At 46.9% G+C, this 12,462-nt stretch overlaps 1 protein-coding gene across 4 annotated transcripts in view; it reads left to right on the top strand.

The window, feature by feature from the left end:
* REV3L (REV3 like, DNA directed polymerase zeta catalytic subunit) overlaps positions 1-12,462 on the top strand; it is a 280,711-nt gene that overhangs the window by 226,891 nt on the left and 41,358 nt on the right. For 3 of the 4 annotated variants that reach the window (XM_038395392.2, XM_043510836.1, XM_043510838.1), the window contains one exon: positions 5,157-5,401. The exons of the other annotated variant lie outside the window; for it this stretch is intronic. In XM_038395392.2, coding sequence (XP_038251320.1) covers positions 5,157-5,401 — 245 coding nt within the window. The remainder of the gene's footprint in view (positions 1-5,156; positions 5,402-12,462) is intronic. 4 annotated transcript variants of the gene reach the window in all.

The raw sequence follows: 12,462 nt of genomic DNA, 5'->3' as shown, positions 1-12,462 counted from the left end.
TAAGGAGGTGCAGAGCCCTCTGCCATCTCAGTTCCTTCCAACCACGTGCCAAAGATGCAAGTGAACTGATCCATTTGGATTGGGAGGCCGTTTCTCCATTCTTAGTGTCTTGTTAATTGTTTAGTATAGTTTGTGATAAGTATAGATAGGTTAGTTAGTAGTTTGGTTTTGGGTTATGGCTGAACTGAAGAAAAAGAAGAAGCAGGGATTCAAATGTGTGCTTCGTACCCAGCTATCTTCCTGGGATCAAGCGACCACATTAGGTGCCTCAAGTGCTTGGGAGAGGGCCACTCGCCGTCTGGGTTTTCTATCTTCCAGACTTTCACATCCAGAGCTTTCAGGGAGAGGCAGAACAGGTTGCAGGTGCTTCTCCTTAAAAAGGTGCTTGAGGCTAAACCCGCTGAATCTGGACAGTTGTCGGATCCAAGGTTTGAGACCAGTTTCAGATCCTGTGATTTCTTCCAGCAAGTTGAAGCAGTTTCAAATTGCCAGGAAGTCAGAGCCCTCATTGGATTGGGCTCCGGGTCCTGCAGCTTGAGCAGTCAGGTCTTCGATGTTACTGTTGATGTAGAGGGGCAAACCACCTATGATTGAACCAAGAGCCATTTCCTGTGCTATCCCAAGTTTTCAGCGGCAGCCTTGACCCCTACTCCAGTTCCAGATCCATCTTTGAATCCGAGAAGAACTTTTACTTTGGTGGCCGATGTGTACACTGTGCAACTTCAAAGCGTTCCTCGGACCCAACTGAGAAACAGACAGTCTCAAGAAAGAGACAAACTTTGCCAGTTCCTAGGTCTGCATTGTCTTCACCTAAAAAACAGAGAAGAATAGAGGAGATTAGTCTTTCTCTGGATCAGTTTGTATCTCATCTTCCTAAGACTCCTTCAGGATTTCCATGAAGCACTTTCTTTCCATTTATTTCTGTCTATTTTCCAAGGCCGTTGCTGACTGTGTTCCATAGTGGATCCAAGGCTGGATCTGTATCCAGAAGAGGATAGAGAAAGACTAGAGAGACCTGTTTCCTCATGGTTTGTGCCCCCTTTTGGTCCCCTGCCTGCAGGTATATTCCCAATTCCCAGTTGCTGGGGAAATTGGCAATCCTGGACTCCAAGGCCTTTTGTGGTATGTCACAAGAATTTCTTAATTATCCTGCATATGGATGGTGAGTGATGTTTCATTTGTAAAGGATACGGCCGCAGAGAAATCCCTGGATCTGCTTCCACTTGATCCGTCTTCATCTTAGACAGTGGTGGCTGATATTCTGTCTGCAGAAGATGAGGAGGAGATGGAGATGGTGAGACAGACTACAATGTTGATTTGTCACCACGTGAGCATGTGCTGGTGCTTCTGCCTCTTTCCATGCTGAGGATGCTCTACAGTTTCATGACCTTATGGATCACATGATGTCCATGTTGAACTTACCTTCAGTAACTGGGGAGGAAATTCCCATCTGGGGTTTTCTTGGGGCTACTTCCAAGAGTAGGATGTCATTACCAAACCACAATTGTCTACTGCAGCCTGTTAAGGCTGTGTGGTCCATTCTTGTCTCTTGCAAGTTATTTCCAAGAAGGCAGACTGTTAGAGAGCTTATTCCTTCACGCTCTCACTTCCCTGGTCCTTCTCGCATGAACAGAGAGCAACAATACCCAAAGTCCGAAGGTGCAAACAGTTCGATGTTTATTGGGGTGAACTTCCAGCAAGCTTAAATCCAAGTTCCTTGTTCCTTTTTCCTTATTTTCAAATCCCATCTTACTTCCTGTTTGCCCCTAATTTATATAGTAATATTCTTAGCTATACTTTAACCATTCTACTGAAATTTAACTAACCAATCCTAACATATTGTAACATGATTAGCTAACCAATTATATCCCACCATCTTAATTAGTTTACACCCAGCAAAAACTAATTATACAGCAGACAGAAACAATCACAGAACCAGACAGAGACCATTCCAATAAACAATAGCAAAGTGGGAACTATAATGACAAAACAATACAGAAGTGAGGATTTCACAACTACATCTATAAAGACATAAGGGTTTCCCAGCTGTGTCTATTGATAAGTGAGTTCTTACCAGACGGAAAACTATCAACCTAAATATCCTTTTACATCTTCTAGGTTCTTCCCTTTCTCTGGAGGTGATAGATTGGATCACCTTCCTAACAGCCCCATATTGACTAGTTTGGAATGTGAGGATGTGACCAGTCGCTTCCCAGCTTATGGCTGCCTCTGCTGCTTAGGCAGAAGGCATTGGCCTAAGAATAGGGCCTCAGACTGTCACAGTGAGAAAAGGCCCTTACACAGATTCTTTCTTGTATACCTCTATTACTAGCTAAATGATAAACATATACCTACGTTCTTAGAGTATAGGCCTTTATAGACAGGCCTGAATATCTATATCCTAACACAGACAAATTATATCAGATACCCTCTGAGGGGTTTTCATATTTTCACCCAGGCCCTGAACTTAATTTGCTGGTGATGGCTGATGCCAGAATCAGGTCAAGGTCTGGATGAGCACATTCTACTCCTGCTGATAGAGAAGGGAAAAAGAGCGACTCCCTGGGGAGAAAGGTGTCCTCTTCTGCCTACCTTGATAGTAAGGTGGCAAATTACTAAGCAGTTAGGCCCCAATATCAATTCCTCCTGTGGGAAAATATGACACTATTTGTGCAGGATTTGCCAGATAACAAAAGGAACTTGGCAAATGCAATTCTAATCAAAGGTCACAATGTGGCAAAGCATACTCCCAGGTCTTAATTTGATGCGTTGGACTCTTCTTTTAGAGTGTTAGCTTCTGCAATTACTCTGAGGAGTCATACTTGTCTTTGTTCCTCCTCTCTAGTCCAGATGGTGGCTTGGATGCAGGGAAAATCTGATTATCCTGTCTTAGGTTCCATATCTTGTACTTGAAAATATTTAGTGCACTTAAAAACTGAGGGGTTATCTAATTCATCTTTGAAAGTTTATTTGATGGCTATCTCAGCTTACCATATTTTGGTTAAATGTAGATTGCCATTAGTGCTTGATTTGGTTAAGAAATATATGAAATAACTATGTAATATGTGCGCCCTTTTGAGCAAACCTGTCCCTCCTTGGGTTGTTAATTTGGTCTAGTGTGTACTCGTGAAACCATCTTTTGTATCCTTAGCTGAGTGGTGTTTGTATTATTTGTCTATTACAACAGCATTCATTATTGCAGTAACATCAGCCAGAAGGGTGAGTGAATTAAATGTCTTGATGGCTGAGCCACCTTTTATTTATAGGCAACCATTGATCCACTGGATCATGGTGTACATGTAAAAGGTCTAGTCTTTTATGTCTTTTCATAAAGATAAGGCAGTTCTGAGGCCTGATCCCATGTTCTTGCCAAGAGTGTTTTCTGAATTTCACATCCGTCAGACAATTAATTTGCTGGTATTTTTCCCAAAACTACATACTAAGAAAGGGAAATCTATTTTACATACTTTGGATGCAAGAAGAGCTCTTGCACATTATTTAAATAGAGCTAAAGTTTTTGAAATATCTAAATTATTCGTGTTTTATGCTAACAATCACGTGAGTTATGCTGTCTCCCCACAGATTATTTCTAGGTAGATTAAACAATGTTCTGTTAATGTCATACATTAGCGGGTATTCCTGCACCTATGACAGTATGGTCTCATTCCACCAGAGCTGTGACAGTGTCTTTTGCTTGCCTTAAGCAAGTCCCTGTTTCTGAAATGTGTAGGGTCGCAACCTGGAGTTCTATGTACACTTTTACTAACCATCCTTTCGATAGGCTTCTAGGGCTGATGATGATTTGGTAGAGGGTTGCTTCAGTCTCTATTCAGTTAGGACTCTGTTCCCTCCTCCATGTTATTTTCAGCACTGCTTATCAAGCTACTCATAAATGGTAGTACTTAGCCACTGAAGGAAGAAATGAAGGTTACTTTGTAATTGGATTTCTTCAAGATGGCTCTGCAAATTCACACTTCCCACTCACCTTCCCTTCTGTCTCAGAGTCCCTTTGTTCTGTGCCTCTGGGTTGGTGGCAGAAGGAACTGAGATGGTAGAGGGCTCTGTGCCCCCTTATATAGCCTCTTCCTCAAAATGTTCAGAGACGCTGAGGGGACAGGGAGGAGGAAGCAGTGAGCACTCATAACACACTGCTTAGAGAAGGTTCTACTGTTTGACACCAGTAGTCATTATAATATATATAAATGTGACTCTGCAGAGCCATCTTGAAGAACTCTGGTTACAAGTAAGTAACCTTCATTTCCTAAATAAATCCAAATCTTAGAATTATAGTACTTTTCACTTTTATAGACGCTTTCAAAGGCTCAGAACATTTTTATTTATATAGAGTTCTGAGGTTCTTTTTGTAATATTAGTGCCTACACCTGTCCATAACTCTCATACTACTGGTGGTGGTGTCATATTAGTTTGGGCAAGGTAGAAGTACTCACTTTGACATGCTTTATTATCTTGCCTATGCTCCCCAAGCAGCATAAAGGAGGCAGTGGATAGGAATGGGCCTGCTATTCAGAAGGCTGATTGGGTTCTATTCCTGGCTCTACCACTGACCCTGAGGAGCAAATTTGGGCAAATCATTTCTCTGTTTCTGCGTGTGTAAAGCAGACTGAATTACACTTACCTTGCATCATAAAGTGCTACATAAAAGCTGTTTTGTGGAACACAATTATTAACATGATATAGATCACATTAATACATTTAAATTTTCTTGGTCATTATGGAATAATGTTCCTGCACAATTTTCTGTTGAAAATGGCAAGTAAGAATTGCATGTTCTCATTGTTGCTTTTGCACAACAGTCTTTGAACCTAACAAAAACACAGCCATGGTAAGAACTTGCACACTGGAAGTGGTTATAACTTATATTCATTTTGCAGCTAGTAGATGTACATCAAAAGTGCAGTGTTTTCAGTACTTATCCCTAAAAGACATAGAAACACAAGAAAGAATTCCGGCACATATGTTAGAAAAGTGTGCATTAAAAATAAAAATTAGTGTGACTGTATTCTATTGCAAAACTTGCTGTCTCTGGTTTAAGGGCAGCACAGCCCAAATGCATATTCGTATGGATATAATACTTAGCATGCATATTGCACTTTAGAAATATTAACTATAATTGTATATTCAATTTTGTTTTGCAGTATCGTGTGGAGTCAATGATGCTGCGTATTGCTAAACCAATGAATTATATCCCTGTCACGCCTAGTGTCCAGCAGCGAGCTCAAATGAAAGCCCCACAGTGTATTCCCCTAATAATGGAGCCAGAGTCCCGCTTCTACAGTAATGCTGTTCTCGTACTAGATTTCCAGTCGTTATATCCTTCTATTGTGATAGCATACAATTACTGTTTTTCAACCTGCCTGGGACATATTGAGAACTTAGGAAAGTAAGTTATTTTTCTTGCTCATATAAACCTGCAAGGAATTGAGCATCTTTTGTAAGGTGCTGAGAACCTTCATCTTCCATCAAAGACCATGGAAGTTGAGAGTGAATATTATCTCAAAGGGTTACAATAAAAAATAGTGCTAAGTTTCACCAATAATTTTTTTTAAATATGCAATTATGAATGCTGTGCTAAAACAATTATCTTTGAAAATTGGACTCTTGACTGTTTAAGAGTGAATCAGAGTCCAGATAGAGTCTTGTTGGTCTCTTCTCTATTTTGCCATAACCGTATGCATGTGTGTATAAAATACAAAATTTTTGCCATTATAATTCAAAGATTTTAGTCTAAGAAATTAAAATGTGATATCTAAATTCCTTTAGACATTTTCCAAACTGAACTAACATGCTTCTTTGAGTGATTGCTCATATTGATTCCAATTAGATGTGAGCGCACCACATGCACAGTTGTCGGAAAGTTTTTCCCATAGCAGCACCCGTCGTGTTGGCTGTGGAGCCCCCAGGAGTGGCGCCTTCATGGCACTTAATATATGACCCTGCCAACTTGGTGCTTCCTCAGTTCCTTCTTACCATCGGTGATAGTTGGTGGAACGGTGGTGACTTGCTTAGCAAGCTCTTCTCATTTTCCCTAGCTTTCAATTTAGCTTAGTTCACAGTTACTCTTAGCCTCGTTAAGTTTAGTTTCAGTGTTTTTGATTGTTAGAGCAGATAGCCGTTGGGAGTGGGGTGTCTTCCCCTTCACCCCGACCACATTCCCCGTTGGGATTCGGGGTATGCATAAGTCCCAAGGGTTCAAGCCCTGGAAGTCCTGCAAGAAGCTCAGGCCAATGGGCAACCCCCACGACGCTTGCTTAAAGTGGCTGAGGGAAGCACACCAAGCAGACAAGTGCAGGATTTGTAAAGGGTTTCACCCCAGAAAAAAAAAAAAAAAGTGAGACTTTCGCCTCAAGCAGCTCCTTATGGAGGCAGCACTTAGACAGCAACACCCGGCACCAAGCTCATCAGTGCACAGCACCCTGGCGGCAGTGGTAGAAGCAGCACCATGGAAGGACTCTAGGAGAGACCGCAGCACCAGCACTGAAACCAGCAGGATCGACCCGGCACCAGTCCCATTCCCCAATGCACTGGAAGCAGGGGAGGAGTGGATCTCCAACTCAGAGACCCACCCTTTTGGAGCAGCCAATGGGGCGCATCCCAGAGAGGAGCACCCAGGGCAGAAGACTTTGGAGCTGGTATCATCGACTTCGGCCCCACAAGGGGGACCGTCGAGTCCGGTGCCATTGAACTCCCTGAGCCTGGTCATTGAGGAGGTGGAATTGCCATCCATCTTTGAGGCCGCAAGGGACCTCATCACCATGAGGGCACCGTAATCCCCGGTCTTTCGAGCCAAGCCTCCAGTTTCACAACATGTGGCACCATCTCGAGGCAAACCGGCGAAGCGTCCCTCAGCACCACTGGTGGAATCTTGGCGCTGCTCGGAGTGTAGGCGCCACTCAGAATCGCAACATCAGTTGCACTCGTGGCACCACTTCAGGTTGTACCAGCACTCCCGATCATGATGGCTATCCTCATGCTGATCCCCATCACACATCAGATCCCATTCCCAGCAGCGGTCATCCCGGCATGGGTCAGCGTCCCCGCACAAACCCCGATCTCAGTACCACTCCAGATCGCAGCACTGCTCTCCAGCCTTGCGGCACCGCCCCCCAGTTCAGCTTGGCACTTGGCACTGCTCTGTCCATCATGGTCCTGGTCCCCGTCTTTGGATTGGAGATGAGGTCTAGATACTCAGAGTGGGGCCAGCACCAGTCAGGCTGTGGAAGGCCTGAGGTGGGGGCCGGACCATGGCCTGCATAGTGGCAGGGACTAGCGCAGTAGCCATTTTGGACCCCATGGGTGTACCACCAGGCCCAGGGCACCCAATCCAAAGGTTCCAATTCGGCAGCCTCTGAACCACGGGTGCCAGAGGCATCAGCCAGTCACCCCACCCTTAGGAGTGCCAAGGAGGTACTGGTTGCATTACTTCCCTTGGAACCAACCCCAGTTCCTGAGCCTGATCCAGGTGTGGTTGGCCCCAGCAGAAAGGCAGGACAGGAGGCCCCTGGAGACCAACGGGGTCAGGAGTACCCTGTTCCCCCATTAGCCTCCTCATCATCCTCCCAGGATGAGGCAGTTTCAGGCACCTCCATCTCTGGGCTGCCCCCCATAGACAGCCATGCCCACCAGGAACTCCTTCGCAGGGTGCGCGAAATACGGGCCTCCAGGCTGAGGAGGTGGTGGAGTCAGAGGACCTCATGGTTGACATCTTGTCCCCAGATGGCTCGTTGAGGGTGGCCTACCCCTCATCAAGACTATACAGGCAAATGCTAAAACCATTTGGCAGATCCCGGCCTCCATTCCTCCCACCACAAGGGGTGTGGAGAGGAAGTATTTCATCCCATCTAAGGGGTATAAATACCTCTTCACACACCTGCAGCCTTGCTCATTGGTGGTGGCTGCAGTAAATGAAAAGGAGAGGCAAAGACAACAAAGCCCCAGCACTTAAGTCCAAGGACACCAAGCACCTAGATTTATTTAGGCGCAAAGTGTATTCCACGGGGGAGGGGGGGTTGCAAGTCAGGATTGCCAACCAGCAGGGCAATTCTGAGTAGATACAGATTCAACTCCTGGAACTCGATGCTCAAGTTTAAGGAGCTGGTGCCAACAGAGTCCAGGGAGGAGTTTGGAGTGATAGTGGAGGAGAGTAAGGTGGTGCACAGACCTCTTTACAGGCCTCACTAGACTTTGCGGACTCAGCGGCGCGCACCTTGTCCTCTGGTATTGCCATGAGGCATAGCTCATGGCTGCAGGCCTCGGAACTTCCGCCCAGGGTTCAACAGACCCAGCAGGACCTGCCTTTTGATGGGGCAGTTCTGTTTGTGGAGCAGACTGACTCTAGGCTGCAGAGCCTAAAGGACTCCAGGGCTACCATGAAATCCTTGGGAATGCCCACCCTGGCAACCCAATGTAAGCATTTCCAGCCTCAGCAGCAATAGCAGCACTCCTATCCTCCTCGGCCGAGGCAGGACTTTTATAGCAGAAGGGGCAGGAATGGCAGGCGTAAGCCTTCAAACCCCCCCGCCTGGGGAGGGCCAGGGCCCGGGCTTGACTAAACCATCGTTGGGTTCAAAGCAGGCCTTTTGAAGGTTTGCCCAAGGGCGGCGCACCAGCCACAATTCTGGATCCTTCCCCATTTTTCTTGAATCTTCTGTCCCACTTCTACTGTGCTTGGTCCCAAACAACTTCAGACTGCTGGGTTCTCTGTATGGTAGAAGTGGCATAGTCTCTCCAGTTCAGCTCCTACCCCCTTCCCACCTCTGCTTCTATCTCTCTGTTCAGTGACCCTTTTCATGAACAACTCCTTATCCAGGAGATGTGGGCACTCCTCGCCATGGGAGTGCTGGAGAAAGTTCCTCAGGAGCTCAGAGGCAAGGGATTCTATTCCCAATATTTCCTAATCCCCAGACCTATTGTAGATCTGCGAGGACTCAACAAGTTCATGGGAAAGTTGAAGTTCCGCATGGTCTCCCTGTGCACAATTATCCCTTCTTTGAATCCGGGAGACTGGTACGCTGCCCTCGACATGAAAGAAGTATACTTCCATATAGCTATTCAGCCTGCACACAGACAATTCCTATGATTTGTGGTCGACCACAGACATTACCAATTTACGGTCCTTCCATTCGGTCTCCCAACAGCCCCCTGAGTGTTTATCAAGTGCACGTCGGTCGAGGCTGCTTTCCTCCATCGGAGACAGGTATACCCCATCTCGACAACTGTGGGTGCTCAGGGGCCACACTGGGGGCAAGTGGAATCTCAAGTCAGATTGGTCAGATCCACATTCGAGAGACTGGGTCTCCTCCTCAACCTGAACGAGTCAACCTTGTCACCGACCCAAAGAATAGAATTCATTGGTGAAGTGTTGGACTCAGTTCAGGCAAGAGCACTTTTGCCAGCGTCCTGATTCCAGGCCATGACGGACATCATTCAAGGCCTCAGGCAATATGACCACTACAGCAAGGGGATGCCTGAGTATCCTCGGTCACGTGGCAGACTGCACTTACATGACCCAGCATGCCAGACTGAGGTTCAGGCCTCTACAGGCGTGGATCGCCATGGCCTATCGCTCAGTCTGAATTCAGTGGTCATGGTGCCAGGGCAGGTGCTCGAGTCCCTTCAGTGGTGGCTTGACGCTCGCACAGTGTGCAAAGGAGTCCCTTTCAACAGTCCTCAGCCTTCCTTGTCCCTAGTAATGGACGTGTCAGTTTTGGGATGGGGTGCACATTTGGGAGACCTCCAAACATAGGTTTGGTCTCAGGACGAGCTCTCCCTCCATATCAACATCAAGGAGCTGAGAGCTGTGCGACTAGCATGCCAGACCTTTCAGGCCCGACGACAAGGTCAGTGCATAGCAGTTCTGACAGACAATACCACTGCCATGTTTTACGTCAACAAGCAGGGCGGAGCCCAGTCCTCTCCCCTATGTCGGGAAGCCCTCTGGCTGTGGAGTTTCTGCATAACCCACTCCATTCACTTGGAAATATCCTATCTACCAGGAGTTCAGAATGCACTAGCGGACCACCTCAGGTCCTTCCACAATCACAAGTGGTCCATCCGGCCAGATGTCATACACTCCATCTTCCAGAGGTGGGGGTTTCCCCAGGTCGAGCTGTTCACCACCCGGAGCAACAGAAAGTGCCCAATGTTCTGCTCCTTCCAGAAGCACAGCCCAGGCTCAATCATGGACACATTCCTGCTACCCTGGGAAGGCCACTTGCTCTACACCTTTCCCCTGTTCCCTCTTGTGCACAAGGTCCTACTCAAGGTCCGCAGGGATGGGGCAGAGATAATTCTGGCCAGTGTGGCCTCAACGACATTGGTATAACATGCTCCTGGAACTGTCAGTGGTCGCCCTGATCGTGTTGCCTTTCCTCCCAGATCTGATCACTCAGGACCACGGTCATCTTCATCACCCCGACTTGCAGTCCCTCCACTTCATGGCTTGGAAGCTTTATGGCTGAACCGCATGGAGCTTCTGTGCTCAGAACAAAAGAGAGGTCCTACTCAGCAGCAGGAAGCCCTCCTCTAGAGCCACATATCTGGCAAAGTGGAAAAGATTTACTTGTTGGTGTGACCAGCATCGTACACCCCCTCTTCACCTATACCTCTCATCTTAGAGTACTTTCTGCACCTGAAACAGCAAGGTCCGGCAGCATCCTCCATAAAGGTACACCTCACTGCTATCTCATCTTTCCACCTGAGAATGTCTGGATACTCCGCCTTCACCAACCCTGTGGTTGGTCGGTTCCTCAAGGGTCTGGAATGGCTACATCCCCAGATCAGACAGCCTGTCCCCGCATGGGACCTTAACCTGGTCCTCTCCAGGCTAATGGGGTCCCCATTTGAACCGCTGGCAACTTGCTTCCTTCTCTATCTGTCATGGAAGGAAGCCTATCTGGTCGCCATTACATCAGCAAGGAGGGTGTCTGAGTTAAAGGCCCTTACCTCAGACCCACCTTATATGTTTTTCCACAGGGATAAGGTGCAACTCAGACCTGACCTGGCCTTCCTAAAGTTGTGTCACACTTCCGTCCTAGTCAGGACATTTTCCTGCCTGTTTTTTATCCTAAGCCTCACGCCAATAGCCGTGAGCAGAGGCTGCACTCTCTGGATGTTCGGCGAGCACTAGCCTTCTACATTGAGCACGCTAAGCCATTCAGGAAATCGAAGCCGTTGTTCATAGCGGTGGCAGACCGGATGAAAGGACTCCCAGTCTATCTCAAACAGTATCCTCCTGGATCACATCATGCATCCACATGTGCTACGAGCTGGCCAAAATACCAGCCCCGGCTCTTACGGCATGCTCCACTAGGGCCCAGGCTTCATCAGCAGCGTTCCTGGCCCAGGTCCCAATACAAGAAATCTGCAGAGTAGCAACTTGGTCCTCGGTGCATATGTTCACCTCTCTTTATGCCATCATCTGGCATGCCAGAGATGTTGCATCTTTTGGCAGAGTGGTGCTCCAATCAGCAATTCCATAACTCTGACCCCACCCCCTAGGTAAGGCTTGGGAGTCATCTAATTGGAATCGATATGAGCAATCACTCAAAGAAGAAAAAAGTTACTCACCTTCCCGTAACTGTTGTTCTTTGAGATGTATTGCTCATATCCATTCAAAACCCACCTGCCTTCCCCTCTATTGGAGTAACTGGCAAGCAGAAACTGAGGAGGCACTGGGTTGGCAGAGTCATGTATTGAGCACCATGATGGCGCCACTTCAGGGGGCTCCACAGCCAACCCGATGGGTGCTGCTAGGGGAAAAACTTTCAGACGACTGTGCATGCAGCTCACACACAGCTAATTGGAATGGATATGAGCAACACATCTCAATGAACAACAGTTACATGAAGGTGAGTAACCACTTTTTCCTCCTTTATATGTACAGGATATATGGCAATATGTTGTTTTCTTATTTTAATATAAAAGCTGTAGTTTTCCTTATTGATACCTTAATGATCCAAATCTAAGGCTAGACTTAATTATTCAGTACAGTACATTTCCATTTTTAGAGACCAAAATGTTGATTAGTTTGTTTTTGTTTTTTTTAAACTGCTGTTTGTTTTAATTGTAAACAATAGTTGGCAAAGTTGGGAGATATTTAAAATCATGACCCAGCTTAAGAATAAAGTTTCTCAAGTTTCTAGGGTTGCCAACTGTCTAATCACACAAACCCAAATGCCCTTGTCATGCCTCTTCCCATTGGCCTTGCCCCTTCTCCAAGGCCCCGCCCCACTCACTCTATCCCCCCTCCCTTCATTGCTCGCTCCCCCACCCTCACTCACTTTCACCAGACTGGGGCAAGGGGTTGGGCTCTGGACTGGGGTATGGGGCTGAGGGGTTTATGTGTGAGAGGGGGTTCCAGGCTGAGTCTGGGGCAGAGAGTTGGGGTACAGGAAGGAGGGGGTGCGGGTTCCGGCCAAGAGGCACTTATCTCAGGTGGCTCCC

Source organism: Dermochelys coriacea, chromosome 3, assembly GCF_009764565.3.
Source record: "Dermochelys coriacea isolate rDerCor1 chromosome 3, rDerCor1.pri.v4, whole genome shotgun sequence".
Taxonomy (NCBI): Eukaryota; Metazoa; Chordata; order Testudines; family Dermochelyidae; genus Dermochelys; species Dermochelys coriacea.
The sequence above is the reverse complement of the archived record's forward strand: the minus strand, read 5'-3'. Positions and strand labels throughout refer to the sequence as shown.